This window comes from Hypanus sabinus, chromosome 20 (assembly GCF_030144855.1).
Source record: "Hypanus sabinus isolate sHypSab1 chromosome 20, sHypSab1.hap1, whole genome shotgun sequence".
In the NCBI taxonomy this organism is placed as follows: domain Eukaryota; kingdom Metazoa; phylum Chordata; class Chondrichthyes; order Myliobatiformes; family Dasyatidae; genus Hypanus; species Hypanus sabinus.
This window is the reverse complement of record NC_082725.1, coordinates 37,736,890-37,754,584: the sequence shown is the minus strand read 5'-3', so window position 1 is coordinate 37,754,584 and position 17,695 is coordinate 37,736,890. Positions and strand designations below refer to the sequence as shown.

The 17,695-nt window shown below is 39.2% G+C and overlaps 1 protein-coding gene across 1 annotated transcript in view; it reads right to left on the bottom strand.

The window, feature by feature from the left end:
- cep72 (centrosomal protein 72) overlaps positions 1–17,695 on the bottom strand; it is a 217,609-nt gene that overhangs the window by 25,650 nt on the left and 174,264 nt on the right. The window contains exons 10-12 of the mRNA XM_059944915.1: positions 10,538–10,732; positions 3,274–3,572; positions 1,627–1,777 (exon numbers count right to left, since the gene is read on the bottom strand). Of these exons, the coding sequence (XP_059800898.1) occupies positions 1,627–1,777; positions 3,274–3,572; positions 10,538–10,732 (645 nt within the window). The remainder of the gene's footprint in view (positions 1–1,626; positions 1,778–3,273; positions 3,573–10,537; positions 10,733–17,695) is intronic.

The following is a 17,695-nucleotide window of genomic DNA, read 5'->3' as shown; positions in this document are numbered from 1 at the left end:
GTAAAGGTAATCGACGGAAATTTGAACAAGTGGATTAAATTTTCTCTGGGATCAGTTGGATAAAGGAATGTGAATAAATGGGTATAATTCCCTTTCTTAATTCTAATTATAAATTAAGTAAAATATTGGTAAGGTTTTTCTGATTCTCTGTCTCACCCAGAGGTCTTCTAATTAAGTCACACAAATTTTATCCTTTTGTTGCTAATGGATGACTTCTCTGTAGTCCCTTATTCACACTTTGAAATAAATAAATTAAAAAATCCAGTAGAGAGAGAGGAATGCTTTCAGTTGAAGCACTCTCCATAAAGGGAGTAAAGTGATAATCTTTTACTGCTAGGGAGATTTAATTCTTTTAAATTTTCCAATTGAGTCCCTGAAACTACGATAAAATTAGTAGCTGGAATGTCAGTAAGTACATAGCTCCATAACATGTCTGGGGTGGATAGGGTTCCAGAACAACCTGTATACTGAGTGCAAGACATTTTTAGTTGAGCGACTGCAGGACTAAAATCATGACCATCAAACTTTTAGTATATTCAATAATAAGATACTATTTAAGCATTATGCCAATTAAGATGAAGCTCATAAATACTCCAATATAGTTATGAAGAAAAATAAACATTATATTATTTCTGTTTGACCTAATCCAATACATTCAAACACTAGCAAATGCAGCGCAAGAACCAACATCTCTTTGAAGTGCCTCATTAAGAGAGACAAATTTTAAATTCCCAGCTGGGCCCTTGCTCTCAAAGAATGTTGCCCAGATTGGAACCAATGATGACTAGAAAAAAAAGGAACTAATTTTATTGATATCTGGACATTCTGAAGTGCCTCAAAGAGATAAAGAAGGACCCATTGTATGCAGTCATTTGAGTTGATGGTTGTTTTGGCCAAAATGCCAAGGATTATTCTGTACTTCAAAATAGCATCATTACACCTCCGACCTCCCTCTTTTTCCCCTCCCCTCCCCCTCCTCTCTTCTTCTATTCCCCACCCTGACCTCTTCCCACCTGCCTATCATCTCCTCCTGGATCTGCTCCTTTCTCTGATGGTTCATTCTCCTCTCCTATCAGATTCCCTCCTCTCCAGCCCTATATCACTCCTATGGACTACTTTCCTCTTCTATCAGAGTCCTTCCTCTCTATCCCTCTATCTTTTCTACCCACCTGGCTTCACCTATCACCTTCTAACTATCCTCCTTCCCTTCACTCCACTCTTTTATTGTGGTGTCCTTCCCCCTTCCTTTCCAGTCCTGAAGAAGGGTCTTGGTCTGAAACGTTGATCATTTATTCATTTCCATAGATGGTGCCTGACTTGCTCAGTTCCTCCAGCATTTTGCATCTGTATCATTAGACCTTTTCTATTCCCCTGAAAGGAACAGACAGGATCTCAGATTAAAACATTATTCAAAAGTGAAAACCTCTGACAGGGCAACATTCATTTGGTAATGCATTGAAGCACCAAAGATTTGGAGCAAGGTTTGAACCCATGATGAAATTCTAACTGGGAATCCAGATTGACTAATTGATATTATAGTTACAGTGAGGAAATGGGGAGGGCCAGGCAAAACTACACCCATCCTTTGAAATAAACATACATTTGTCAAAGCAATGAAGTACTTACACAGAAATTTTTCGTTACAATGAAGTGATTTAAATCCATTCCAGTATCTGTCAACAAGATCTAGGAAATTCTTCATGAGATTTGGATTAAAGATGATTCGATCTATTGGAGAATTCATTGTTTGTGCTTCACAAGGTATTGACTGAACCTTCTGTACAATAAGATCATACAACAAAGAAAATGATATAAAATTACAAATTTAAAACAGAAGATGCTGGAAATATTCAAAGGGCCTTGCAGCATTTCCACTCTACTTTTCATTTCCACCATCTGCAGCTTCTTGATTTTAAAATATTCTGATGCAACTTTCTATAGTCTAAAAAACTGGTATATCAGCAAACTGCTTCTTAGCATCCACTCCAGCTAACAATGGCTAAATATCTGTTTAGTGCTGGCTAATAGCATAGTAATAGTCTACTTATGTTAATGATCTAGCAGAAATCACAATGGAAATCTTTTGCCAATTGTACCTTCAATATTACGAGTGAGCCTTCTCAATTTTCTCCCCAAAGCCAGTTTCTTTCTCCTTAGTCACTGTCTGACTTAATAAGTACTAACATTTTTTGTTCTTATTATATTACTGTCATTGGGACTGTTGTTGCCTTGGTACAAACCACATTACTTGGCAGAAAAAGAGTTTCAGACCATCTGGAATTGTCATTTGCAATAAGGACTTTTACTCATAGATATAGCAACCCTGTTTAAACTGAGAAATAATGCTGTGGGGAATTTCAATGCTCTGGCCAATGATAATTGCACTTCTAATTGCACATTCTGATAATCACACTTATAGCCATTTTGGGATAATTTTCATGTAGCAAAAACTGAAAACAGAAGAAATGTGGGGGATATCACCAGGTAGTCCATATTGGATATTCATCTGACTGATGCCAGAGTGCAGCAATGGATCCTGTTTATATACCATGGAGACACTAGAAATTACAGATGCTAGAATCTGAAGTAAAAGGCAATCTGCTGGAGGAACTCAGTGGCGTAAGCAGCATCTGTGGGAGGAAAGGAATTGTTGATGTTTTGGTTTGAGACCCATCATGAGGTTAATTTGGTTTCTGGGATCAAAAAATCAGGGCAGAGAAGTTAGTACGATGTTATTACAGCTCGGGGAGTCAGTTTGTAGTTTAATTCTGTTGCTGCCTGGAAGGAGATTGGACATTCTCCCTGTGGCTGTGTGGGTTTCCCCCAGGTGCTGGTTTCCTCACACAGTCCAAAGAAGTACTGGTTAGTAGGTTAATTGGTTATGGTAGATTGTCCTGTGAATAGGCTAGGTTTGGTTAAACAGGTGGGTTGCTCGCAGCTTGGCTCATTGGGCAGGAAGGGTCTGTTTTGTGTAGTATCTCTAAATACAATTAAAAAGTGAAGTGCAACAACCTTCAAATAAACAGAGAAGTGTGGGATTTACATACACAACAGAAGAATAATGCATCATACTTTCCCAAAGAAATTAAATGAGGGAGAACAGTGGTTGTCTTTGGAGGGAAACAGCTAATTTTATTTTTATTTTCATTTTATTTTAATTTTCAAGATCCATATTGCTTTGTGTTTTTTTTTGTTTCAGCCTAATTATGATCTTTGGTATGGTGAAGTTGCTCACCTCTGCTCTGTGGGCAAGGTTTATCTACAGCAACTCACCTCATCGTATCTATTGCTGACATCACTGCCCCTATGGTCAGGACCACACGATCTCTGAGGTACAAGTGGCCTCTTGAGATGTGGCTCCTCTGCCTGGCAGGAAGCTGTTGTAGTCGGGGTTGTGTTGAGATGTCCGCCAGGCAGTTTCAGCACGGCTGTGGGGTGACCATGCAGCATTTGGGCAGGTTGGTTCTCAGCCTTCTGTGTCTCTTCCTTCAACTCAGTGGCTGGCATGACACCATTGGAATTGCAAGTTGCTGATGATCCAGGGTGATGACCCTCTACATTGTGTGTGTAGCCTGTGGAAAATATGCATAAAGTTCAAAGTTCAAAAAGTTCAAAGTAAAATTTCTTATCAGAGTAGATACATGTCACCACATATAACCTGAGATTCTTTTTCCTGCGGAGATAATAAGAAAATCTATAGATCAATGAACAGTCAACTGTGCAAATGCAAATATAAGTAAACAGCAATAACAAGATAAAGAGTCCTTTGGTTGTGGGAACGCTAGAAGTAGAAAGAGTGTAACATAAACTTGCCATGCTGTAATATCTAAGGATCTTCCAAAAACCTTTGGAATAAATTGCTCCTGAAGTTAATTCACTTTTGTATAACTAATCAGTAGTGAAAACAACTATTTATTATTAACAACTATTATTTACAACTATTTATTATTTATTATTTCATTTATTAAGGCCACACAAACTGTAATACACAGCTTAATCAATTCCTGTGCTAATGATTGAGGAATAAGTGCTGAACAAGGCTTTACAAAAAATTTTTTCATTTGAACGGTACCTTGAAGGATAGATGGTGCCTTAGTTTAATATCTTCTTGTGAAAAGTGGTGTACACTCCATATCTTGTGGAGCAGAATCCAAATTATTTTTAATGTCTTTTTATAGGACTTTCCAGCCCTTTGAGCCATCTGCCCAGCAACCTCCTGATTTAATTCTAAGAAAGTCACGGGACAATTTACAATGATGAATTAACCTACCAACCAGTATGTCTTTGGACTGTGGGAGGAAACTGGTGCACTGAGTAGAAATCCACATGGTCACAGGGAGAATGTATAAACTCCTTACAGGCATCGGTAGGAATTGAACCCGAATTGTCTGTACTTTAAAATGTTGTATTAACCACATCACCACTGAGCATGTTCCCCACAGCCATCACATAGAAATTGGAAAAAATGATCAGTCCTCGAAAATAAATTTGTTGTGAAGTTGAGGAGTAAAATATGCCTTTATAAAAGCACATTAAAAGTGTAAATGCAAGCAATCACAGCTGGTCAATCTCATGTATTCTTTTACTCTTTGTGTATATGCATTACACTCTGCAACTGGAAGTCCAAACCAAGACTCAGACAAACTCTGTTACATATTATCAGAGTTAAAAAAACAACTGTGTCAGCTGTGTAACCAGCTTCCCCAAAGTTTCATCTACTAAAGATGCAAATGAAGAACATAGTATTAATCTCATGCTTGAAGAAATCACAAGCTGGTTTTTAAAGTCCCAAAAACCATGTTGTGCAAGAGCAAAATGTATTAATGCTCTCTTACTTCGAACAATTAAACAGCCCCTCTAGTTGTAACGGAAGGTGAACCAGTGGCAGTGGTATAAATTCTTGTTTAAGAGTTTTGCTAAAGGAAACTCCAACTCTCAAGGGTAAGCAGCCAGATAATTTGAATTGACTTTATTTCTTACATCCTTCACATACATGAGTAAAAATCTTTCTGTTACATCTGCATCTAAATGTCCTATGTGCAATCATAGTAATTTATAATAATATTTAATAAATAGAACAGTCAATGTAATATAGAATACACTCAAGTTAGTGTGAATTAATCAGTCTGATGGCCTGGTGGGAGAAACTGTCCCGGAGCCTGTTTGTCCTGACTTTTATGTTGCGGTACCACTTCCTGGATGGTAGCAGCTGGAATAGATTGTGGTTAGGATGACCTGGGTCCCCAATGATCCTATGGGCCCTTTTTACACACCAGTCTTGTAAATGTCCTGAATCATGGGAAATTCACAACTACAGATGCACCAGGCTGTCCGCACCACTCTCTACAGAGTCCTGCGATTAAGGGAGGTACCGTTCCCATACCAGGCAGTGATTCACCCAGTCAGGATGCTCTCAATTGTGCCCCTGTAGAAAGTTCTGAGGTGCTGTTGTGCCTTTTTCACTACACAGCTGGTGTGTACAGACCACGTGAGGTCCTCGGTGATGTGGATGATGAGGAACTTAAAGCTGTTCACCCTCTCAACCCCAGATCCATTGATGTCAACAGGGGTTAGTCCATGTGCATTCCTCCTGTAGTCCACAAACAGCTCCTTTGTTCTTGCGACATTATGGGAGAGGTTGTTTTCTTGACACCACTGTGCCAGAGATAACACAGTGGTAGTAGAAATGTATAAGTACCTGATGCTTATTTTATTTAGGCGTGACAGAAGGATGCACAATCCGAATGATGATTAAATCAGAATGCGCTCTCAGGAAGACTTACTTTGATATTTCTCCGGAGATGCAATTCATAATACACAATAAAATGTGAAAGCACAGGTTGAGCATTGCAAGGCAACTAAAATGCAGCAGGTGGCACTCTTATCAAGAAATCCTTTACATCAATAACCATCTCAAAACAAATTATAAACAGGAATGAAATAAGAATCATTTGTCCAACAATTAAGATAAAATTGGCAGAAATAGGTATGGGTTGACTTTAGGGTGTTTCTGCCAGAGCTGATAGACTGAAACACTCCCTTCCATACTGCTAAGATCTGCACTAAAAATTGAATCTCCAGCCACTGACAAGTGACATTCTTCATAAAGATATTGTTTTAAAACCATCCACAGCATCAGATTTCAGTATTCCCTACATTACTTCACCTAAAATCCGTGACCAAAACAGAAATCACAAGTTTTGAGAGGAGGAGATTTCACTCAGGTCCGCTGTCCAAGTAGAAAGGGCAGTAGAGGGCGGGTGGCTACAGCAAAAAAGAGCTTTGACCAGTGACCAGCTTTGATTAGCAAGAGCAAATTAAAAGAAGGCAGGGGCAAGCATGGTGGCCATTATCTGAGTAGACAGTCAGAGTGGTGATCTTGAGGATCTAGTTCTTTGAGGCTTCCATGAAGAGGCTTCAGTCAGAGAAAGCCGAGGAAAGAAAAGCTCAAGGTTATGATTTTTTTCCCCTCTTTATATCTGCTCAGCTAGGACAGGCAGGATATTAGAATGTTTCCTTTGTGGGATGTGGGAAGGCAGGGAGGCCTCCAGAGTCCCTTACGACTATACTTGTGAGAAGTGCATCCAGCTGCAGCTTCTAACAATCCACATTAAGGAGTTGGAGCTGGAATTGGATGAACTCTGGGTCATTCGAGAGGCTGAGGGGGTGATAGATAGAACATATAGAGAGGTAGTTGCACCCCACCCAAGGTGCAGGACTCAGGAGACTGGGTGACAGTCAGAAAGGGGAAAGAGGTTAAGGAGCCAGTGCAGAGTACCTCTCAACAACAGATATATCACTTTGGATACCGTTGGGGGGGGGGGGGGGGGGTTGACCTAACAGAGAAAAGTCTCTTGCATTGAATCTGGCTCTACGACTCAGAAGGGAAGGGGGGGAAGAAGAAACACACAGTGGTGATCAGGGATTTGTTAGTTAGGGAAACAGGCAGCAAAGACAGAAGGTTCTGCAGACGAGATCAAGATTCCTGGATGGAATGTTGCCTCCCGGGTGTCAGGGTGTGAGATATCTCAGATCGAGCGAGTCCTCAGCATTCTTAAATGGTAAGGTGAACAGCCGGAAGTCGTAGTCCATGTAGGTAGCAATTCTGCATAGATTCTGCATAGGAAGTTCAGGGAGTTAGGTGCTATATTAAAGGGCAGTACCTCCAGGATTGTGATCTCAAGACCGCTACCCATGCCACGTGCGAGTGAGGCTAGAAATAGGAAGATTACACAGTTTAATACGTGGCTAAGGAGTTGTTATAGGAGGGAGAGCATAGTATTTTTTGGGTCATTGAGTTCTCTTCGGGGTAAGATGGAACCTGTACAGACAGGACAGTTTGTACCTGAACTGTAGGAGACTAATATCCCAGCAAGAAGGTTTGTTAATTTCTGCATGGAGGGGTTTAAACCAGAGTTACAGGGGGATGGGAACCAGAGTGCCAGAACAGTTAGTGGAGAGGTTGTGGAGGCAGATGTTGATAAGACTTCAGACAATGTTAGGAATAAAATGGTTGAGCATGGTGCGACTAGTGCCCTGAGTTGCATATAGTTCAATGCAAGAAGTATCATAGGGAAGGCGTATGGTAGTGCTGAAGATGAGGGAGCTGGTTTACAAACAGAGGCAATGTGTAGGGAGCAGAGGCTATTGATAGGGTAAAATTGCAGTTAGCAGGATGAGTTGCAATGTAAAAGGCGAAAAAAATCAAAAAGGGTGAATACAGGACTGAAGGTGTTGTATTTGAATTCGTGCAGTATAAGGAATAAGGTAGATGAACTTGGGCACAGTTGCAGATTGGCATGTTTCATGTTGTAGGCATCACTGAATCATAGCTGAAAGATTATAGCTGGGAGCTTACTGTCTAAGGATACACATTATATTGAAAGGACAGGCAGGAAGGCAGAAGGGGTGGTGTTGCTCTATTCGTAAAAAAATGAAATCAAGTTATTAGAAAGAGGTGCCATAGAGTCGGAAGCCGTTGAATCATTGTGGATAGAGCTAAGGAACTGCAAGGGTAAAAAGACCCTGATGGGAGTTATATACAGACCCCCAAACATGGTTAGGATCTGGTCTACAAATTACAACGGGAGATAGAAAATGCATGCCAAAAGGGCAAAGTTACAATAGTCATGGGGGACTTCAATATGTGGGTAGTTTGGGAAAATCTGGTTGGTGTTGGATTACAGGAGGGGGAATTTCTAGCGTGCCTATGAGATGGCTTTTTAGAGCAGTTCATGGTTGAGCCCATAAGGGGATCAGCTATTCTGGATTGGATATTGTGCAATGAACCAGAATTGATTAGACAGCATAAGTAATAGAACTCTTAGGGGTAAGTGATCATAATATGATTGAATTCATCCTGAAGTTTGAGAAGCTAAAATCAGATATATCAGTATTACATTGGAGTAAAGAGAATTACAGAATGAGTGAGGAAATGGCCAGAATTGATTGGGAAAAAAAATGTCTGGAATTTCTGGAAGCAATTGCGAAGGTACAGGATATATACATCCCAATGAAGACGTAGTATTCTAAAGGGAAGATGACATAACCATGGCTAACAAGGCAAGTCAAAGCCAATATAAAAGCCAAAGACAGCATATAATAGAGCAAGAATTAATGGGAAATTAGAGGATTGGGAAGCTTTTCAAAACCAGCAGAAGGCAACTAAAAAAGTCATTAGGAAGGTAAAGATGGAATACGAAAGGCAGCTAGCCAGTAATATTACAGAGGATACCAAAAAGTTTCTTTGGATACATACAGTGTAAAAGAGATGTGACAGTGAATATCGGACTCCTGGAAAACTATGCTGGAGAGGTAGTAATGGGGGACAAGGAAATGGTGGATGAACTGAATAAGTATTTTACATCGGTCTTCACTGTGGAAGACACTAGCAGTATAGTGTAAATTCTAGGTGTCAGGGGTTATTAAGTGTGTGAAATAACCATTACTAGAGAGAATATTCTTGGGAAACTGAAAGGTCTGAAGGTAGATAAGTCACCTGGACCAGATGGTGTAGACCCCAGCGTTTTGAAAGAGGTGGCTAAAGAGATTGTGGAGGCATTAGTAATGATTTTTCAATAATCATGAGATTCTGGAATGGTTCTGAAGACAGGAAAATTGCAAATGTTACTCCACTCTTCAAGAAGGGGGAGTGGCAGGAGAAAGGAAACTATAGGCCAGTCAGTATGACAACAGTGGTTGGGAAGATGTTGGAATTGATTATGAAGGATGAGGTCTCAGGGTACTTGGAGGTACATGACAAAATAGGCTGTAGTCAGCATGGCTTCCTCAAGGGAAAATCTTGCCTGACAAATCTATTGGAATTCTTTGAAGAAATTACAAGCAGGATACACGAAGGAGAATCAGTTGACGTTGTGTACTTGGATTTTTCAGAAGGACTTTTACAAGGTGCCACATGTGAGACTGCTTAACAAGCTACGTGTATGGTATTATAGTGAGGATTCTGGCATGCATAAAGCAGTGGCTGATTGGCAGGAGGCAAAGAGTGGGAATAAAGGGAGCCTTTTCTGGTTGGCTGCCAGTGACCAGTGGTGTTCCACAGGGGTCTGTGCTGGGACTGATTGTTTTTACATTTTATGTTAATGATTTGGATGATGGAATTGATGGCTTTGTTATAAAGTTTACAGATGGTGGGGCAGGTAGTTTTGAGGCTATAGGAGGATTTAGAGAGATTAGGAGAATGGGCAAAGAAATGGCAATGGAGCATATTGTTGGGAAGTGTATGGCCATGTTCTTTGGTAGAAGGAATGAAAGGGTTGACTATTTTCTAAATGGAGAGAAAATACAAAAACTGAGGTGGAAAGGGACTTGAGGGTCCCTGTACAGGATTCTCTAAAGGTTAACTTGCTGTCTGAAATTGCAGAATGGCTTGTCATATAAAGAGCGTTTTTGATGGCTCTGGGCCTGTATTCATTAGAATTCAGAAGAATGAGGCGTGATCTTATTGAAACTTATTGAATGGTAGATAAAGTGGATGTGGAGAGGATGTCTCACATGGTGGTTGAGTCTAAGACCAGTGGACACAGCCAATAGTCCTTCTAGAACTGAGATGTGGAGAAAATTCTTTAGCCAGAGAGTGATGAATCTGTGGAATTCTTTGCCAGAGGCAGCTGTGGAAGCCAAGTCTTTACGTATATTTAAACACAGGTTGATAGATTCTTGATTGGTCAGGGCATGAAGGGATGCGGGGAGAAGGCAGGAGATTGAGCGGAGGGGAAAATTGGATCAGCCATGATGAAATGGCGAAGCAAACTTGATGGACCAGATGGCCTAATTCTGCTCCTATATTTTATTCTCTGATTTCACTACCTGAAATTTATAAAGCTATTTTTTTGTAGATTTTTCCATCAATGATCCACACATCCTGTTGTAAAATGAGATGCAGCTCTTTGTACCAGGCACTCCTCAATGACAACAAACCAAAGCAAATGTGCTGAGGGGCAACAGATGAATTGGCCAAAGGTGTGGCTCTTCCTGCCATTGTAATTTGGTACAGAAGTTTTAAGAAGTACAGTACCTGGGTGTGGGGTGAAGTGTGGGCGGAATGTGACCCTGTGATAGGCCTCAGCCTCATCTTGAAATTTCAAGTTGAGGTCCACTGTAGAAAACTTTTGTGATTTTTCGTCTGCAAATGTTACTCGACCAGCTTTTGCGGTGGCATCTGTGCTGGTATAAGTTCGTGGACAGGAAGCATTGGGTAATGACTGATAGTCTAGGCAAAGAGAAAAAGTACAGCCCTTAGTTAAAACAAACAGATTAAATTATTAAACATAAAAGGAACAGAAGTGGCCATTCAGTCACATACAATATAGCCTGCAATTTAATGAGGTTATAGCTGATCCCCACTTCAACTTTGCCTGCATATGCTAAGTAACCTTGTCAAACAAAAGCTGTCAGCCTCAAGAATGAAAATTTCTAGTACGGTCTCAGATTCCACTCGTCTCTGTGTACAAAAAGACCTTCCTAATTTCATTTCAGAAAGCCAGCCTTAATTGTTCCGACATCAAAATTGCTTTGACAAGACATTACAAACAGAAAAATGCATTCAGAAACAGGATCTGTAAGTGAGGCTTCAGTGTATTAAAATTTTATTGACAACTACAGAACACAAAGCACTAAATATGATTGCAAAAAAAAACTTAAAGCACAAGATATTGGAAATCCAGTGTAACACAAAACACTGGCGGAAGCATCTATGGAAATGAATAAACAGTCAACATTTTGGGCCAAGACCCTCCTTCAGAACTTGGATGCAAAAATATTTATTTCCCTGTCGCTGCTGATTATGATACCACAAGAGGGCGTCTGAGGAACATTTCAATCATAGCATTGACCTGTCTATGTTGCAAACTGTTAAGAATGGTAGCTGAGTACCTAACTGATTCCAGAGTAGCAGAAGATATTGTGATTTCTCTGTCAAACTGACACTGATCATAAGATGACATGCATACAGATTTGTATTCTGGGTAAAGGCAAAATATTATCATACTGGATATTCAAGCGCTCAACCAATTAAGTTATGACATACAGAAGGGGTAATATCAGAATGCTTCCCTGGATCTGAAAAGCAATTTCCTTTCAACATTCTCTTTAAGAAAAAGTGGCACAAGAAACTAACATTGCTTATGTCAAGAGACTTTGAGACAGATTTTCTTAGGTGGGAGAAGGTTAAATGAGATGTGCTGTAAGTTTAGAAGGGTTTTGAGAGAGTGAATTAGAAGAAGTCAGGAGACCAAGGTATCAGAATGGTGATGAGAAGTTTCTTGTGTAGTGAGATGATCACCTGTGTAGCACAATTTGAAAATGTGATGAAAGCAGATTCTGTGGCAATTTTTATAAGGTAACAGAGTATTCATGAAAACCATCCAGAATACTTGTGAAGTACAGGTAAATGGCAGCGCCGAATGTGCTGCATGAATTAATAGAATACCTGCTGAAAGGTTATTGGATGAGATTTTTTTCAAACCACTGACAGACATTTACTGAAATTTCATCTCTGAATCAGTGTAGTTGGTTGTCTTGGGGAGCAGTGGCACAGACCCTGGGACTGATGACTTTGAAAACGCAGAATTTACAGACTTTCTTACAACCAATTCTTTCCAACTACTATTGACTAGATTTTATCTTGAACATGAAGGGAGAGGGTGATGGTGCTAGAAAGTCCTAATAGTAAACAAAAAGTACACTGTCCTGATGAAGGGTCTCTGCCTGAAACGTTGACTGCTCGTTTCCACGGATGCTGCCCAACCTGCTGAGTTCCTCCAGCTTGTTGTACATATTGCAAAGTCCTAATAGGATCTTGATGAAGAAAAGAGCAGACTCAAAGGGCTATGTAGTGCAGTCCTTTTATTTTCCTTGTGTACAGTAGCCAGATCCAAATTTTATTTTTTTTAAATTCCTCCTTCCTTCTATTACCCAAGATGTCTCTGTGCATCTCACATCTTACCAGGGCATCTTACACTGTTGGTGTCGATTGTTGAGGCCAAGCAGCCCCCAAAGATCTCCCAGCCTGAGATAGGATATAACTGAGGAACATCACCAAAGGCTTTTATGACAGTTGCCTGTGAGATGATATCACTAGTGCACATAAATAGACTGGAGACACGAGCTTCGTAGCATGCTGAAGGTGCCTTAGTGTGGTGCAGAATTCAACAGTACGATGCACTTCTGAAATCCTTTAAAGATTTGAACAGTCAGGGAGGACTCCTGGTAAGATGGCGATTGTCTAGTTGCTCCGAACTTTTGCTCCGTTATTCTTCTTACCTTTGCACTATATGTCTCCCTTCTTAAACCTTAGTTAGGTATTTTATTAGTTCTCTTTTACCTGCCTGCAAACACATATATCTTATAATGGCTACCAAAAGTACTAAAACCGGGAAAAAGGAAACTTCTACGGCTTTGTTGGCTGACATTCTCGCTGTTCTGGAACAACATCAACAAGATACTTTAATGGATTTTAGAACTGAATTTAGAACTTCTTTCAACCAGCTGAATATCAAATTGGATCAGATTAATGCTAGAGTGGATGAACATGCTGAACATTTATCTTGCATTGACGTAACTTCTGAAGATTTAAAACGCCATGTTCAATATCTTGAAACTCTCTGCTCCAACCTAGAGGAGAAGAATAGTAAACTTTTTTCCAAAATGGTGGATCTTGAAAATCGGAGCAGATGTTGTAATCTACAAATTCTTGGTTTGCCAGAGGCTACCGAAAAGGGCCCTCCTGTTGAATTTTTTTTCCAAGGTTCTCTGTGAGATTTTCGGGGAAGAATTTTTTCCGACTCCACCTGAGCTTGAAAGGGCACACAGGATCTATGTTCCTCGAGCAACTCTGGGTTCCCGTCCACGGCTGGTAATTTTATGCTTTCATCAATACCAGGTGAAAAACCATTTGATGATGGAGGCACGCCGCAGAGGTACTTTTGCTTTTCAAAATACGGTCATTCATTTTGTGGAGGATTTTGCCCCCTCAGGTTCTGAAGATGCGTGCTGAGTTTAAAGGTGTAATGAAAGTGCTTTTTGATCGTGGATTCAGACCCTCTCTCCGAAATCCAGCCGATCTTCGAAATACTGGAGATTATAAGTGGTTTAAATCAGTGAAGGAGGCTGAGGCGTTTGTTGGAAGTCTTCCAGCCACCTCGTCTTCTTTGGAACCGGCCTGACCTTCTAAAATGGTTGATAAGTACTTCTCGAAGTAAAACTATTGTTTCCAAATTCAGACTTTACTTGAATAATTCAGTCATTATCTATTCAAACTCTAAGGGCTGTAGTCAATCTCTCCCTAGACTTGGTGCGTTTTTTCTAAATAGATAATTTAAGTTTAATGTTTCCCTGCGAACTTTTAGATTTTATCTGTGTAATCTATTTTATTTTTGTATAACCTTATCTATAGAGAACTACAATTGTCTTTAACTTGTTTTGGAGGTTTGGAGTTTTTATTGAAGGCCTCCCTGTTGGTTGATTCGTAGTTTAAGTTTTGCTTTTTTTTTCTGTAAATGGTTGATAAGGACTTTCTTTGAATTTTAGAATTTCCCCCTTTTCTCCCTCTTTTTTTCTTTTAATCTTTTATAATTTTTCGCAGGTAGGTTAGTGTTAGTTTTCTTCTGATTTTCTTTGTATTAAGTTTTATACTTCTTGATGCACCATCAATAACTCACTCTGAGACGTAAGGCGAGATATCGGCTTTTATTGACTGGAAGAAGGAACAAGCAGTGAGTGACCACCATACTACATCCTGGAGACTGAGAGGCCGGGCTCAGGCCTTGATCGCCTTTATACAGGGGTCTGTGGGAGGAGCCACAGGAGCAGTCAGCAGAGGGCGTGTCCAGACAAGTATATGTAGTTCACCACACTTCAGTTGAAGTTGTTCCTATTTGTAATTCTGTTTTCCAGTGCATAAATTAGTTATTATTTGCTATATTATTTATACAGAACTTTTGTTAATGACACAGAACTGGAAGTCATACTTGGGTTAATTTTTTTGGTAGAGCTAGCTGCTTTTTTAGGTAGCCGTCTAATTTTGGGTTGCGAGGGGGTGGGTGGGTTCTCCAGTTCCAACACTACTCACTGTTTCTTTTGTTTTCATTTGTTATTCAGGACATGTCTCTGTTTTGATTCTACGGATCTATGTTTACATTTTTGCTCCCAGACTGTTATTGTACTGCTTGATTTTTTATATGCCTGCTACCTTCTATGCACTAACAATTGATAATGGTTAATTCACTTAAATTTGTGAGTTGGAATGTAAAGGGATTGAATCATCCTGTTAAAAGAAGGAAGGTCTTCTTGCATATTAAACAACTCAAAGCTGACATTGCTTTCCTTCAAGAAACGCATATTCGTAGTTTTGAAAATTCTCGGCTTCTGTCAAAGTGGGCGGGTCAGCATTTTCATTCATCCTTTGCTGCCAAAGCTGGGGGGGGGGGGGGGGCGGGGTCTCCATCCTTATTAATTCAAGTATTTCTTTTGAACTCCATAATAAGGTATCTGATACAAATGGCCGTTTTATCATTGTTTTTGGTAAATTATACAATGTTAAAGTTGTACTAGCAAACCTGTATGCTCCCAATTTTGAAGATGTTAATTTTTTTGAACGTTTTTTCTCCTCATTTAAACCAGATTTAAACTCATACTTTCTTATACTGGGTGACGATTTCAACTGTTGGTTAGATCCTAATTTGGATCGATCGTCCTCTGTTACTGGACTACCTAGTAAATCTGCCTTAGCTATTCACTCTTTTCTTTCTAATTATGGTATCTCTGATATATGGCGTTTCCTTCATCCTACTGAGAGAGACTATTCTTTTTTTTCACATGTTCACCATACCTTTACTAGAATTGACTACTTTTTACTCAATAATCAACTTATTCCATTTGTCTATTCTTGTGACTATCAGAGTATACTGATTTCTGACCATGCCCCAATTACTCTGTCTTTAAATTTTCCTAGTCTCCCTCAGAGGAATAAACACTGGCGTTTTGACTCGACTTTATTATCGGACGATGATTTTCTAAAATTTATTAAGGATCAGATAACCTTTTATTTTAACACCAATACATCATCTGAAATGGCATCCCAGATGTCTGGGATGCCATGAAAGCATATTTGAGGGGTCAAATAATCTCCTATACAGCAAATCTTAAAAGAAAGTCCTGTGCAGATCGATTAGACCTCATTAATCAGATTAAAGAATTGGATCATCTGTATGCTCAAACTAAGAATCCTGAATTATACAAGAAGCGTGTAGAACTTCAAACTAAATTTAATCTTCTGTCTGCTCAACCTGTGGAACGCCAACTTCTTAAAAGTAAGAGTCGCTTCTATATTCATGGTGACAAATCTGGTAAATTTCTAGCCAATCAGCTGAGACGTTCCAAAGCCAAACAACATATTACAAAGATCCGGAAGAAGAATGGAGACTTTATATCTGATCACTTAGAAATCAATGACGCATTAAAAAATTTCTATTCTCAACTTTATTCCTCTGAATCTTTGAATGAGAATATCTCTGTTGATCATTTTTTAAATAATCTGAATATTCCTTCGCTTTCATCTGATTTTAAAGCCAAACTTAATGCGCCTATATCATCAGAAGAAATATCTTTTGCAATTTCTGCATTGTTCTCAGGGAAATCTCCTGGACCTGATGGGTTCCCCGTAGAATTTTATAAATCATTCTCTTCACTTCTTTCTCCTCAGTTATTCTCAGTATTATCTGACTCGTTTAATTACGGTAAATTGCCACCCTTTTTTAATGAGGCATCTATTATTCTTTTATTAAAAAAGGGTAAAGACCAACAGAGTGTTCCTCGTATAGGCCGATTTCTTTGCTTAATGTTGATGTTAAAATCTTGGCCAAAGTTTTGGCATAGATTAGAAACTGTAATTCCCTCTATTATTTCTGATGATCAAACTGGTTTTATTAAAAACCATCTTCCTTTTTTTTAACATTCAGCGTTTATTTAACATTTTATATTCACCTCCAACTGGGATTCCTGAATGTGTTATTTTCCTCGATGCGGAGAAAGCATTTGATCGTATAGAGTGGAACTACCTTTTTGCAGTTTTAGAAAAATTTGACTTTGGTCAAGGTTTTATCTCTTGGATCAAATTGCTGTATTTGTGTCCTACTGCCTCTGTTTTTGACTAATTTTCAGAAATCCCAGTTATTTAACCTCAAACGTGGCACCCATCAGGGATGCCCTTTAAGTCCCTTTCTCTTTGATTTGGCTATAGAACCTTTCGCGATAGCATTTTGAAATTGTCCTGAATTGACTGGGATTTGGAGAGGAGGTGTTGAGCATAAAGTTTCTCTTTATGCTGATGACTTATTACTTTTTTTTTTCAAATCCGTCTACATCCTTACCTCCGATGTTTTCACTTCTTGACCAGTTTAGCCAGATCTCTGGCTATAAGCTTAATTTACATAAGAGCGAACTTTTCCCAATTAATAAAGAAGCACAAGAATTAACATTTCATGATCTCCCTTTTAAAGTAGTTCATAATCAATTTACTTATCTTGGGATTACAGTCACATGGAAGTTTAAAGATCTCTTTTGTGAAAATTTTGCCAATCTTTCATATACTATAAAACAGAGTCTGTTACAATGGTCACCTCTATCTATGTCTTTGGTAGGTCGTATTAATGTTGTTAAAATGTATGTTCTCCCTAAGCTTTTATATTTATGTCAATCAATCCCAATTTTTATTCCTAAATCTTTTTTTGATTCCTTAGACTCTATTATTTTGTCATATCTGTGGAAGAATAAGCGCTCTAGAATTAATAAAGTTTATCTCCAAAAATCTAAAAAAGAGGGTGGCATGGCTTTACCTAACTTTCGTTTATATTATTGGGCAGCCAATATACATTGTGCTACCTTTTGGTCTTTTTTCCATGGCCAACCTGAGTGCCCTAATTGGGTGGCAATGGAGTTGAGTTCCACTAAAGATTTATCTATCTCTGCACTTTTTGGCTCTGTACTCCCTAGTAGCTTGTACAGATTAATTGTTAATCCTCTTGTTAGACACACTTTGCGTATATGGGCTCAGTTTAGGAAATTTTATGGTTTCCATGGTTTTTCCGTTTCTAGCCCTATCTTACATAATCACCTTTTTTTACCTACTACGTATGATTCAGCATTCCATGATTGGTATAGGAAGGGCATTAGACAT